This window comes from Rhizomucor pusillus (assembly GCF_041956525.1).
Source record: "Rhizomucor pusillus strain CBS 183.67 unplaced genomic scaffold VTP01scaffold_17, whole genome shotgun sequence".
Classification (NCBI taxonomy): Eukaryota; Fungi; Mucoromycota; class Mucoromycetes; order Mucorales; family Lichtheimiaceae; genus Rhizomucor; species Rhizomucor pusillus.
The window spans coordinates 4,398-18,183 of NW_027192159.1; the positions used below are offsets into that span (position 1 = coordinate 4,398).

General features: G+C 46.4%; 6 protein-coding genes across 6 annotated transcripts; 3 read left to right on the forward strand and 3 right to left on the reverse strand.

The window, feature by feature from the left end:
• Positions 1-548: 548 nt before the first annotated feature.
• VTP01DRAFT_3444 (uncharacterized protein) lies at positions 549-2,618 on the reverse strand (the record flags this gene model as incomplete). Its single annotated transcript, XM_069382016.1, has 9 exons — positions 549-850; positions 909-1,138; positions 1,194-1,325; positions 1,386-1,495; positions 1,556-1,730; positions 1,790-1,998; positions 2,054-2,110; positions 2,170-2,289; positions 2,346-2,618. The coding sequence occupies 9 exons, from the start codon at positions 2,616-2,618 to the stop codon at positions 549-551; spliced, it is 1,608 nt and encodes a 535-aa protein (XP_069236186.1).
• A 299-nt stretch (positions 2,619-2,917) lies between these two features.
• VTP01DRAFT_3445 (uncharacterized protein) lies at positions 2,918-3,193 on the forward strand (the record flags this gene model as incomplete). The annotated part of the gene is made up of 1 exon (XM_069382017.1): positions 2,918-3,193. The coding sequence occupies one exon, from the start codon at positions 2,918-2,920 to the stop codon at positions 3,191-3,193; it is 276 nt and encodes a 91-aa protein (XP_069236187.1).
• Positions 3,194-4,214: 1,021 nt separating this feature from the next.
• VTP01DRAFT_3446 (uncharacterized protein) lies at positions 4,215-8,021 on the reverse strand (the record flags this gene model as incomplete). Its single annotated transcript, XM_069382018.1, has 8 exons — positions 4,215-4,582; positions 4,645-4,930; positions 4,994-6,152; positions 6,213-7,144; positions 7,197-7,352; positions 7,409-7,650; positions 7,712-7,811; positions 7,872-8,021. The coding sequence occupies 8 exons, from the start codon at positions 8,019-8,021 to the stop codon at positions 4,215-4,217; spliced, it is 3,393 nt and encodes a 1,130-aa protein (XP_069236188.1).
• Positions 8,022-8,274: 253 nt separating this feature from the next.
• VTP01DRAFT_3447 (uncharacterized protein) lies at positions 8,275-9,056 on the reverse strand (the record flags this gene model as incomplete). The annotated part of the gene is made up of 5 exons (XM_069382019.1): positions 8,275-8,349; positions 8,411-8,521; positions 8,580-8,633; positions 8,701-8,862; positions 8,937-9,056. 5 exons carry the CDS (start codon positions 9,054-9,056, stop codon positions 8,275-8,277), a joined length of 522 nt encoding a protein of 173 aa, XP_069236189.1.
• Positions 9,057-9,464: 408 nt separating this feature from the next.
• On the forward strand, positions 9,465-10,348 carry VTP01DRAFT_3448 (uncharacterized protein; the record flags this gene model as incomplete). The annotated part of the gene is made up of 5 exons (XM_069382020.1): positions 9,465-9,486; positions 9,551-9,731; positions 9,793-9,841; positions 9,908-10,232; positions 10,293-10,348. The coding sequence occupies 5 exons, from the start codon at positions 9,465-9,467 to the stop codon at positions 10,346-10,348; spliced, it is 633 nt and encodes a 210-aa protein (XP_069236190.1).
• A 670-nt stretch (positions 10,349-11,018) lies between these two features.
• Positions 11,019-13,414, forward strand: VTP01DRAFT_3449 (uncharacterized protein; the record flags this gene model as incomplete). Its single annotated transcript, XM_069382021.1, has 8 exons — positions 11,019-11,123; positions 11,187-11,414; positions 11,495-11,650; positions 11,723-12,072; positions 12,131-12,264; positions 12,359-12,450; positions 12,509-12,539; positions 12,600-13,414. 8 exons carry the CDS (start codon positions 11,019-11,021, stop codon positions 13,412-13,414), a joined length of 1,911 nt encoding a protein of 636 aa, XP_069236191.1.
• Between the last annotated feature and the right edge of the window lie 372 nt (positions 13,415-13,786).

A 13,786-nucleotide genomic window follows, 5' to 3' on the forward strand; every position in this document is an offset into this window, starting at 1 on the left:
ACAACTAATCGCGGTCTCTTCATCAATGCACATCAAATTCCCCCCTTCATTCTATCCATATTTTCTATGATAGTAACATAATGTCCGTATGATTCTTTATATATAGCTCCCACTGTAAAACATTGCATGCATCCATGTGAATAATTGAAAAACTATTCACTGTAAAGGTCCATTCAGCCGCTCTTTTTGTTTTATCAAGAAGTGCATTGTGTTTAGAGCACTTTGTCGAGTTCGAGTCGAATCTGGTCAACCCTGACTGAAATCGACAATAGTTTGGCAGGCTTTAATTCGACTCGCTGACTCGATCGAGTCGTCGAGTCAAGCTCAGTGTAGAATAGCAGTGCCGGTCGCGCACTACACTACACATACTTGGGGCCTTTTGCAATATCGGAATTGATCTGGCCTTCTGTCCAAAACTTCTTTCCGAGCCCGCCGGCAATTTGAGTGTAGAATGATGATATATTTTGGGACAACAAGGTATAGATTGACTAATGAGAGAGAAAATGAGAGAGAGAGAAAATACAAGCAGAGGTACGGGCAAGGCATTTCTAAAACCGAGCAACACAGGGGAGCGAGCGGTCCCTTTTCAGAGATATCAAGGCTTCAAAATCATCCATGACCATATTGGGTATTTTCATGCTGTTGAGTCCTTGGACATCATTCTTGGATATTGGCGGCGGCGGGAGCTTGGACAGAGTATGCGCCAGATGTACGAGAGTGCGCAGCGATTTGTTTGTGGTGAATGAGTCGAACTTGTCGACAGAGGACGGGAGCTCCAGATCTCCAATTTCAACCACGGTGTAAATACCCTTGCGTAGCAGCTCCATAAGGTAAAACGTAATATGGAAACCTATTTGCTGTGCTGATATATATTATATGCCACTTTCCCAAATGTTTTGATTCCGTACCGTTCACCTGGAAACCGAGCACAGCTTTGAGGTCCTCCGAATTTACCAACGTCTTGCTCAACATGCTGATCCGCACCAGGTCTAAAGCCAAATTGTAGTTGTTGCTAGTAGGTTCAGAAATCTTGACTTCACCGACCCCAGCATGACCACCCCATCGTAGTTGCTTTATCAGAGAAACGATAGCATCCGGACGGATCAGCTGCTCGGCTCCCTTCACCTTCTTATTCGTCCTGCAAAAACAAAATTCGCTTTAGTAATGGATATAATCAAGGTCTCCGAACTTACCAGCGTAGGTGTATGCCATTTTCGGGGTCGCTCATCAATGATGACAGGACCGGGTCGGCGAATGTGGACCAGATGTCCGTCTCCGAAAAGCTGTCAATATCCAACAAAGTCTTGCAAGGGACCCGCTCGAGCCTATTCCATAAAATGCAGATCAAAATATAGTTGTGCTCCAATGGGTAAAGTAGATCTTACAGTCTCCTAATAGCATTCGTTGCCCGACTTTCAGCCTCGTTCATCTTCAGGGCGACATCGGCTAGCCCGGCCGTGACCTCCTTCAATCGTATGTGTTTGGTTTGGTATTTCTAAATACAGTTCATGAGAAAACCAGATAGCAGTGAGCAATACAACACATCATGGCTTACATCCACCAAGGTCTGCATGGTGTGTCCGTATTCAGCGGTAAACTCCGGGCAATCCATTAACCACTTCTTTGTAAGGTATCCGTGTAGATCTGCAAGAGAATCATTGCCGCCAAACGCATCAAGTAACATCTTGCTGTGCTGCTCCGGCTTAACCAACAGAATGCCTTGGATCGCACTGGGGATAAGGTTAGCCATGAACTCCATAGAAAAAAGGCCACCAAACTCGAAACTTACAGCAGCTCGTGTATATGCATTTCAAGTGGTACGCCCTCCTCTGTTTGTTCAGCGATCGCGGTGGCGGCCAGTAACTGAAATTTCCGGAAGCAGGTATCAAGATCAGTGCTCCACTGGCAGTTGGGGGTCTCCGATGTATTGGGGGCGTTTTGGATTAGTCGATCGACTACTGCGCTGAGAACTTCGACACGACCGCTGCTTGCACGACGCTACAGGAGTTGCTATCAGCAGTCTTGCATGGCGATATGGATATGCTCTTTTTACCCTCTTGGTGGTTGCCACGCTCGACGGTTTCATCGGGCCACTTCCACCCATTTTCTGCTGTAAATAGTGCATTAACTTATTTATATTGCTTACAGTCAGCGATGATCACAAAATACCTTGAGCCTCTGATTTAGCTCTTCATACATCGCTTCAATCGCTAGGGCATCGTTCTCCTTCTCCTTCTCAGAGACCCGAAGTTTTCGCCAGTACTCGGTCGCGTTCGCCCGCCGTATAATCTTTAGGGTACATTTCTTGTCACTATTCCACTTTTCACTGTGTCGCCGCAACATACTTCGAAATCGTTACTTGCGATCTTATTAGCCCACTTTTTCAGGTCTGTGTTCGCAGAGCGTCTCAGGGTCCCGATTGCGGCTGTGAAAGCCTTCTCCCCATCAGATTGATTTCCGTATTGGAATTTTTCGTAATAGTCAATGAGTGAGAACTTGGCATAATTCTGGACCAAATAGGACTGTTGGGAAGGGTCCAATTCGTTTTCCACGGCGCTGGGCGGATCATTCAAAATGGTTTTTTCTGCATTTGTTCTATCCGTAAAAGGGCGCTTCATACAAAAAAATTATCAGTGTAGACAGACGCGTTAGTAACGTAAATTCCAATCACCTTGGTGCCTAGTGACGTTCTCATATCGGAAAACAGAGGCCCAGCAGAAGGAGAAGACAAAGAGCAGGACAGTAAGACAGCACCTGCTCCGCGCAAATTTCTCTGCTTAAAATTGTCCGCTAGAGCCCTTTAGTTGTGACGTAAGAGGGCTTCGGATGCCCTCGTAAGTGATTGACGCAACACATGCGACTTTTTCTTTTGTGGGACAGTGCCGCTTGGTGCCCAACAATTCAACGTTCATCCCTCATGCTTGGTCAGCACGATTGCAATCCACCTGTTCTTCACGAGCGGCTGGACCAGTCCTGCCCCAGGCCTGTAGGAGCGACCTTGCTAGGTGCAAAGCATGAATCAGGGACCTCTACTACGTGTAAGGTTCTCACGCTTGTTCCTTTGCTCTTCTCGCATGCTAACTGTTTCTTTATCCCTTTCATTATCTTTTGGCCGGGTGGGTGGGCCCACTACATCTGTAATTGCCCTGTTGACATTGGCTCTTCCGAGGATGGTCTGTGGTCCACTGGCTGAACACTGGAGGAAGAGCCTGGCCCTTCACTGCCGTCATCGTGGGGGTTGTAGTGGGAGTTGAGAGTTTCGTTCCCTGCAAGCTACTTTGGCTCTGGCTTGCAGGTTTTCAGCACGTTAGCTTGAAATTAACAATGAAAATGAATATGAAAAAGGGTCTTTGGTCCTTTGGGCGTGCGGTGGATGTTTGGCTGACGCGTCTCTGGTCTTTTTGATCGTAGTAGACGTTCAGTTTTTAGTTTCTTGACATTAGCTAGTGATATTCATCCTGTGTTGTAGCTTTGCCTGTATCGATTTTGATCTTGTTTCTTCAACAATCTGTAAGGTCTTCTTGATTCGATCTTTGCATAAATCTCTAGGCCTGCCACTTTGCTCCTTATTTTTTGCTATGTACAGCGTTGACCTTTGTTTGCTACGGCCAACTATTGCCAAGCTTCACAGATATCCTGAATGAACATTTTTGCAGTAAGATCACATGCACCTCGCTTTGCTGTTGCGCATTATCATGGCTTAAGCAAAAATATCTCGAGCAGATACATCAACTGCTGCAAGTACACTATACACTGGTTTCTTCTCTGATAGATTGTGTGCGAAACCAGAAGGCAGTATCTCTGAGTGTGAGAGAAAGCACCAATTCATGCTGGCTGCCAAGTATATTGACAAACTTGATAGAATACGCTCTGGACCGGACAAACAACAAGTGATAATAACGAGGGAATTAATTTCTTTATGCAGCTTGTCTTCTAATTCAGGAGGACATGGAGAGTTGATAGAAATTAGTGGGGCGGAAACATGTCGTGTCCTCAAAACGAGCAGCAGCTTCTGGAACGGCCCGCTTGTCCTCTTCTTGACTCTGGTAATGAAAGTGACGATGAAACTGAGGCAGGTTTTGAGAGAATCTGATCAAAGGCCACGGGAATCAGCTCAAGTGACAAGCCAAAACAAAATTGAAAAAAAAGATAATTCCAACGACAACTTTATATGTACATCATTTTAATTTTTCTTGAAGAAATCGAGGAGTTGTTTAATCCATAACGTTCTCAGGCCCTGTATATTTGCCAACGGCGTTGATGTTTACGAATTTGAAACCGGCTTGATCTTTCAGTCTTAAGATACAATCCGTTCCATCGACACCGATGAATGCACCAACGCCGCCGCGGTGCTCGCCGTAAAGGACCTTGATCGGGTCCTTCTTCGTTGGCCGTACAGGCTCCATGCTCTCGAAAGGTACCGTGATCTTGGAACCATTGTCGTTGAGCGTGACTGTGCACTTGCGCGATGATGAATCGATGCTGACAATAGAACCAAGCTGTCCGGCCTTGGCTTCGCCGCTGGGTGCTGTAAGCTTGACTTCAATGTCTTCAGTCGGCCAATTGGAAGAATCTTCTTCAGCTACATACACGTGCTATGTTAGAACCTTTCCTATTGCATCAACGTTTAAAATCCCTCTGTACCTTCTTCTTCCATGGGTTCATAATCGTCGTTGCCGCCCACAAATGGCGTCTGTGCTTGCAATCCGGCAGCCGGTGTGGCAGGTATATATGCTCCTGGAGTAGGAGCAGTAATGTTACCGGGCGTCGGTGCACTCAGAGCAGCAGGTGTTGTTGGTGCCAAATGTACTCCAGGGGTCGGTGCACTAAAGTACGGTGTTGCAGCACTGTCGTACGGTGTAGGTGCAAAGTTTGCGCCGGGAGTTTGTGGATAAGCAGCAGGTGTCGGTGCAACATCATCGTTTATAGCCTATCAAAAAATAAAAACCATTAGCAATTATTCTTGATAATGCTGATAATTGGCAATACTTACGCCAGGCGTCGCCGGTACATCAGAGGCATGGACTCCAGGCGTTGGTGCAGTGTCACGATCGCTGGGTCGACTCCAAGCAGGAGTTCTGTTGCCGAGATCGTTGTGACTTGGAGTCTTTGAACCAGAGCTTGACCATCGTGGAGTCTCCTTACTCCACGACGGTGTTTTGGATCCGGAATCCCAGGCAGAAGATGGCTTTGAGTTCCTGTCGGCAGAATATGGATTAGGAGTCTTGTTTCCTGCGTCCCACGCTGATCCAGCGCTCCTGCTAGATGCATATGGATTAGGTGTGCGAGCAGTTGCATGCCAGGCAGGTGTTTTGGCGCCATCGGCTGCATATGGATTAGGCGTACGTGCAGACGATCGCCATGCAGGAGTCTGTGCGGAAGCACCGTATCGAGGTGTCATTGCGCTCTCACCATAATGTCTAGGTGTCTGTGCTGGCAAACCACGGTATCCATTGTCTGCAGGTGCAAAGCGATCCTCTGTCGCTGGTCTAGGTAGCGGTGCAGTCCGAGAGTCGACAACAGGTCCAATTGTGTTTCCAGAGGCATCTACGAGCACCAATTTTGCCTTGTCCACATTTACAACCTTGCAATTCGTGTGAAGCTCCACTCTGGCCATTGTATCTGTTGTGTCCTTGACGATGCCAATGTAACCTTTGTGTGGACCTTGAGTAATACGGACAGTTTTCGATAAGAGATTGTCGCGTCCACCGCGACCACGACCACCCATGAATCCACCTCGAGGTGGTCCACCGCGGCCTCGGCCACGACCGTCAAATCCACCTCTGAATGAACCTCGATCTTGCATAGGTGAGCGTATATCGTTCGTCATTGTATTCTCCTTTGGCGCTAAGCTGACAACTGCGCGCGTGGGTTCGACCCATACGCCGTAATTATCGGTATTCTCGCGTGAATGCAAAAAGACAAGGTTGCGGAACACATGTAGCACGGTGCAGGGACGCTTGTTTCCACGAGCCTCTACGACCGAATCGCCGGCTTGTATGCTATTTCCTTCTGCGTCTGTGGCGACAACGTCCTTTCTATTCCGCTTGTTTGTAATCTGATGAGGTTGTATCGTCAGAACTTCGCCATGCTGAGTCATGACTTTTAGAGAATGTTTATCCACTTTGATAATCACGGCGACGGTGTGGGCACTATGAAGTGGTTTGTGCGTCAGCGTATGAATTTTGCGAAAGAAACTGGGTTAAACTTACTCTAGCTGAACAAGATCATGGAGTTCATAGTTTCCAATCACGGTTTTACTGAGATCAACTTCGCCCGCTTCGCGTAAATCTCTGGCAAACACCTTGATCTCCTCCAGTGATGTATCCGATACCAGGGTTATCACGTTTCCTTCCACTTTGATGATCATACCCGACTCGTCCTTTCGGCGACCATGGATGACCTTGACATGATCACCTTCGGTAAACTTCTTACGTACTTGCTTCGCTGGAAGAGTGACTCTCTTTCTGAATCCATCAACGTCAAGGGTCACAACTACCGATGTGTCATTTACGGAATCGATCCTTCCAACACTTCCAATCATGTCGCCTTCTGTAACTTCCACGGTATCGCCCATTTGCAAGAGAGCTGAGGCCTGTGCATCGTTTACTGACTGCAAGGAAAGTGCTGACAATTCGAGAGTGCGTTCTGATTCATCGCCGTATTCTTCACCGACAAACTTCGAAATTTCTTCGAGCGACGGGTTCACATCTTCTATCTGCAGCGTTGTAATCTTCATCGTCTTTTCCAAATATCCATCTCGGAAATGATCAGTGCCGAGAACCCAGTAAACGCCCTTCTTTTGGAGATTGGCGATGCTTCTCTTTGGTAATTTCTCGGGATTGAACAGTCTTTGCGGTGGTCGCACCGAGTTGACACCCTTTTTGCGCTTTCTGTCCAGATCGTCTTCGTTGTCGTTCCCGAGATTCAAACGCGGGACAAGCTTGATACGTGCAGCTTCTTGGTTGTCAAAAACTTCCAAAACTTTACCTAGATCGCCTGCATAGTTGCCGCGCTTGACACGGACCCATCCTCCGATAGGAATTTCAGTGTTGCGACGTTGAATATTTATAGAGTCCACCATATCCTTGATCGGTACTAGCATTAGGGTCGTAGCATATACGTGTGGTATATTCATGATCGCCTGTATTTTACGTGTTAATGTAAAAACTAACTGAACAATTACGGTAATGTACCTGTTGAGCATAGGCTTGACGGCGTGCTTCGATGTAAACATAGCCTTTCAGTGATTCGCGTGCAAAAGCAGAAATTGCTTCAACTGGGTTGTCGTCAAACTGTCGATCAAAATACCGTTTCATAATTCCGAGGACAATGTCTCGTTCTTTGCCGGGCTGTTCAAAAACACAGTGAATAAATAAATGTCTCTTTGCGCGCTAGATAAACATACTCTGCATTTAACCATCCAAAGATTTGGATCATTGACACTAGGCAAGAGCAATTGCTGCGGAACATCTTCCGATGAAGTAAATGCTTGCGTGCGTCGACCACCGTATTTCCTGGCAAAGTGGGCAGCAACCTGCTCTTCGTCCATGTATTCCACTTCGCGATGTTGTCGGTCTAATGCCAGACGCTGGCGCTGCATAACTGCTTCTGATGGTATTTCCTCTGGCTCCTCATCGATGAAACCATCTTTGTCGCAAAATTGGTGAGACAAATTTGTTCATAGATCATCAATTGCATACGTTCATACCTTCTTTGCTGTAATCTTCCTCCTCTTCTTCTTCATCTTCGTCCTCATCGACGAGCGCCATTTCGTCAATGAATCGACTGACTAGTCTTCGTTTGGGACGCTAGAATCATACTCATTATGATAACTTTCCAGCGATGCATTTCGTCCAGTTGGTACTTACAGATCCTTCCTCTTCTTCGTCTTCCTCTTCGTCTTCTTCCTCCTCTTCTTCCTCCTCGTCTTCCTCCTCGTCTTCCTCGGGCTCTTCGGGCTCGTGAGCTAGACGTTCTTCTTGTTCGTAACGCTGATTCTCTTCTTCAATGTCGCTCATGTTGGGGATTGACGAGTATGTGTCAGAAAGAGAGGCACGTTCTGCCTGAGGGAGCGGAAGTGACCGCTTTTGGATATGGAAGCACGAATTTGGTTGGCGCCGACTCACTCACACGACGACCTCGCTCACTCAAATCCTGGCGGATGAACAAAACAATATGATGCGACAAACAGCAGACGGTAATAGTAGACAAATATATAATGGGTAGGATGAAATGAGAGAACGATAGAACACACAACAGGAAGGGAAAACATTATGAAGATGCATTGTAAGTGTCAAAGTCGACTTGTGTTAGGGGATTTTCAACCCTTCGGCATTCGGGCCAAAGCTGCAAAGTAAATAAAAAATCAATACGTGTCCACCTTTACCGGGGAATAGTTATACGTTACCCTTGCTATGACTCTTCCTCGTACCAGACCCAAGGGAACAGGTCCGTAAAATCTAGAATCTGTAGAATTGCTCAAGTTGTCTCCCGTCACCCATATGTGACCTTCAGGCACCTTTGGAAGATATTAACATCGTGGTGTATGGGAGCTTTTCTGGTTCTTTTCCTGTTACCCTAATATATTTACGATCCTGTACAGTTGGATCAACGCATACATTATCGCCAGGCTAAGAAAGAAAGCGAGTTAGCAAGCAAGCATAAAAAAAGATTGAAAAAGTCGCTGCGTATAGATACCAGTCCCAGTATGCGCTTCAACACTGCACGGCCAGGGACGCAGGGTGATATGCAAACAACCACGTCGCCCAGATCATAGCCCTTGAATCGTGGAGTAATGTGATCGACTGCAACAATGTCTCCAGTCATGTTGAAGTTTGGCAGCATGGAGGGTCCCATACACTGGCGTGCGTGTTAAATATGGAGCATTAGGAACGAGACAATTTAATGAACAGATCGAAATGGTGAGTACCCACGAAAGTAGCCTCGATGACATATTGGTTGAAGCAATGTGCAAAGCACATTAGTTGGACTGCATAGGTAGCTCCTCTAAATATCTTTCCACCATTCTTTTGGAAAAAGTTGAAGAGCCCCATTGAGTCTTTCGCATTTCTGGATCACTGCGCGTTTTTTACAAGCGATTTTTTGGCTCTCAGAACTAGAACTAAACAATAAACTCTTTAACACAAATGCTAAAAGAATATCCATAGATCAAGTCATTTACATGAGATACACATGCATCCTTCATTTCTATGCAAAGGGATATTTTATGGCATGTAAATAACATGTATGGCGCAATTGCAACACTCCATCAAGTACTTCAAATTCAATGAAAATTGTTTACGATATCTTTTCACACATGTCGATTCTTGGCTGCAATGTCCAATCCGGTAGGCAGCTTACTCCTGAGTAGAGGCAATCTATTCCGAAGGATACCATGTCACCAAATTTCGGTGCCCCGGCCTGGATGAGGAAATTACCTTTTTCAAAAGCATTTACCGTCAATGTCGTCGACTATCCTTCGAGGTGCATTTCTACCCATCGCTTCCTCTACATGTCTCCATTCTGCTTTAACACCATCTTGCTGTAGCGCACGCAACAAACCTTCTGACCAGACGAGCGCCAATGTTGCAAACCATGGTTCCAGTACGGCAGCTTTCCGGATATCACTTTGATACCTTCAAATTTGTCGAGCGTTTGGAAGCAGAGGGATTCACAAGGGAACAAAGCGAGGCTATCATGGCATCGCTTCGAGAGGTCATTTCTGAAAGGTATTTTACACAAAATTGCTCCCACAGACGTCTCTGACTCCTATGCTCTTAATGCCAAAAGTATGACCGACCTCACAAAAGGAATGGTTACAAAGGCAGAGCAGGAAAAGGTACGTATAATCCCATTATTTGTGCTGTAAATTACCAGTTCGTCTCTCTGACACGTTGTATCAAAGACAATCTATACATACAAAGTAGACTTTGCACATTTAAAATCAGAGATTCAGCTGTTAGAAAAGAACGACTTTACCATGATGAAAGCAGAAAACGAACGGTTACAGGGAGAACTCGAAAAACTTCGACAAAAATTACGGGAGGAAATCACACGGACGCAAGCAAACGTTCGCCTAGATCTTCATCTGGAGAAGGGTCGTATACGCGACGAAGCGAGCGCTCAGGAAATTAAAATCAAAGAAACTGATACTCGTATCGAAAGTGAGATCGCTGGATTAAGGACGCAGATGGAGGCTATCAAGTTCCAGATCTTGCAGTATATGATCGGTAAGAATTTCATTCCAATGATTGAATCAAGGATGGGACATACTCACAGTAATTGTATAGGCACCATCACCGGTGCAGGTGCATTGTTCCTAGCATATCTTCGCATGTTCCGATAATAGATTACCAAGGCAACCACCGTCCCGCCACTAACCGGCAAAACCTTTCTACATTCCCATTTCCCCACCGCACAACAAATTTTCTGTACATCCTGTTACCCCGATATTCATATATTTGCTTTTGCAACCGACTAGAGGAACTAAAGACGAGAAACCGTAGACTGATTCTCACATTAAAATTGCTCGGTAAAATTGGTGGTTAAAAAGGGCATGATAGATAATTGGAATGTCTCCATAAGTATTTGAATCCTCAGCCTGAATTGAGTATGCTTAGCAAAAAGCACTTTGACCGTAGCTGTGAAGATCTGACAAGAGCAGATATACAGATGAATTGCCTTGCAGACCGACTTCTCGAACACAGCTGAGTTTCAGTGTATATTAGCAGTCTATCAGTTCACTTGCTTCACTACATCACTAAAGGTACTTAGATCAATGACTGCAGCGCATAGAATTATAATAGAAGATTAATGTAGCCGTAGAGATCAAGGTGTTGTGCCACTGTTTATATCGGCATAAGACAACAGTTACGGAGAATCCGCTTCATCAAGGAGACTTGGATTTTCATTGGTAGTGGCATCCGACCACAAACTCTGCAGCGTTACTTTGGCTGGGATCCGATGCCCGCGAAGCCCGCCACTTTTTATCCCACCTTGGTGTGTTGCAGAAAGTCATGGGCAAACATTCTGGTTCCAGAATCCCCTCAGCAGCGTCCTCGCGTGCAGACAGCGGTGTCGACCATTCTGGAAGCCGCCAGCGACAGTCAAGAAAAGACGAGGTATGTTAAAGGTCGCCAGCAAGGCTGTGACATTTGCACAAACTGACGTGTTCCCCCTTCAAGGCCATTCGCAAGAAGCTAGAGAGTGAGCTCTCTCGCAAGCGAACTGGCTCCAACAGAATACGCCACACACGCAAAATGCCCGGTACGGTGTCTGCCCTTCGTCCGTCGCAGGCCTTGACCGTCAAGGAAAACCTGCTCGTTATCGAGGCCGCTCAGCTTATGGCAGCAAAGAGGAGCGACTGCGTGCTGGTGGTCGACGAAGAAGATCACCTGAGTGGTATCTTTACAGTAAGTTGTAATTTATTTTTTTCTCTCTTCAGGAACAAAACAGTCGAATTATGGTTTTTTCTTTTTCCTCCGTGGGGTAGGCAAAAGACTTAGCATACAGAGTAGTGGCGGAATCATTAGATGCTCGGACGACTCCCGTGGTCGACATTATGACAAAGGGACCCATGTGCGTCACAGCCGACACTTCAGCAACTGATGCTCTCAACTTGATGGTGTCCCGAGGCTTCCGTCACTTGGTAGGAAATAATAAACTGTCAAGTAGCGCAAACTGTAATCTAATTTTTTTTTCATGTGGCTCTCTCTCTCAGCCGGTGTGCAACGAAGAAGGTGACATTTTCGGTCTTTTGGATATCACAAAATGCTTATACGAAGCACTCGACAAAATGGAGCGTGCATATGGATCCTCGCGTAAACTCTACGATGCATTGGAAGGTGTAGAGCGTGAATGGTCATCGAGTCCAATCCAGCTTGTGCAATACATGGAAGCGCTGCGCGACCGCATGTCTTGCCCTGATCTCGGCTCTGTATTGGATGGTACTCCTCCAGCGGAAGCAAATATCAAGACTAGCGTTGCAGACGTCGCGCGCATGATGAAGAGCTACCACACAACAGCTGTGCTTGTCGTCGACCGCAACGGTCTCGCTGGCATCTTTACAACGTAAGGCTAGCGGAGGAAATGGAAACGCAGTTCAGTTCAACTAATAGTTCAAGACTAGAAAGGACGTTGTGTTGCGTGTGATAGCTGCCGGATTGAATCCAGAAACATGTTCCGTGGTTCGTGTCATGACTCCGCATCCCGACACTGCAAACCCGCATACAACTATCATGGAAGCACTCCGACGGATGCATGGTACGCGATCCAAACTCTTGTATTTGTCTTTTCTTCTCTTTGCTCACTTGCTCACTCTTCCTTTCTTTCTCTCTCCCTCCCTCTCTCTCTCTAGATGGACACTATCTCAATCTGCCCGTACTAGACTCGGGAATGGTTGTAGGCATGGTTGATGTACTGAAACTTACCTATGCAACCTTGGAGCTGGCAAGTACCGGGTATCCTTTGATGTCAAAACCTCGCGAAACTTACCCATTCATTGTAGATCCATGGCATGGAAGGAAATGACGGAGAAGGTAAGATCTACATTTGTTAAAATCAAGGTGACTCTTGTCCTGACAGTGTTGTCTGCATAGGTCCAATGTGGTCCCGCTTTTGGGATAGTTTCGGCGCTGAAAGCGAGTCGCAGGCATCAGATCCTCTGTCATCGCACATGCAACCTTCTGCGATGAGCGCTATATCGCCGGAGCCATCAGCATCCTTGTCTCAGTTGCAAGGCTTTTCCGAAATCACGCCAAACGAGTCTGCTAGCATGGTTGCCAACAACGACGATGGCGCAAGCTCCATATTATCATCCCATCGCATGTCCCGGCAACACAGCCGCGCATCGCATGATAACAGCTTCGCCTTCAAATTTACATCTTTTGGAGGAAAAACGCATCGTTTCAACTCACCCTGCAACAATTATGCAAAGCTTTTGGAAACTGTTCGCCAAAAAGTAACTTCCGAGCGTCACTCACCAGCAGCAGGCGTTGAGAAAGAACCGGAATGGCTGTCTATCTCCTACCTGGATGATGAGAACGATGAAGTATTGATCACATCGGATGCTGATGTATTAGACGCCGTGCAGCTAGCGCGCAAGTCAGGTCACGATAGGGTTAAACTCATTATACAAGATACCACCACCGCCACCGCTGCAGTGCCTCCTCCTTCTCCTGTTAGCAACAAGGCACCACCGCCTGCTAGATCACAGACAGCTTCGCCGACTCTCACTAACGGCCGCGCGACATCGCGTGCCAAGAGACACCGGCCAAGGAAGGTTGAAGAAGAGATACAAGAAGAAGAAGAGCCTCTTCTCCCGCAGGAGCTTATGCTCCCAGCAGCCATCGCCTTTTTAGGCGTGGTTATTCTCGGTGTGTTTGCATATACACGAGTGGACCCGAGACGTTAAAGTAAAAGAAAATCAGACTTATATTTATACATATATCATACGTGTACAGACAAGCACTGGGTTCGTTACATCGCTTCTGTAGTAAATTGCCATCTATATCGTTTGAAAATGAGAAAATATATATATATGACTTCCTTGTTCATGATTTGGAAACTGATTTTGTTACAGAGAGCGACGACAAACTTAAGAGAAGATAGCATGTTCGCTGGTTATGCTGTAATCTTTCTGGTATGAAGTTCTGGTGCCTTTCTGCTGATACATTCTATTTCAACGCTTGATCATTTAACCTTGGCTGAAGCTGAACCAAGGCACGCGTGGGAATTCAACACCGCCGCCGCTTCAAAAACTCGAGGCACGGATGCAAAATATGGG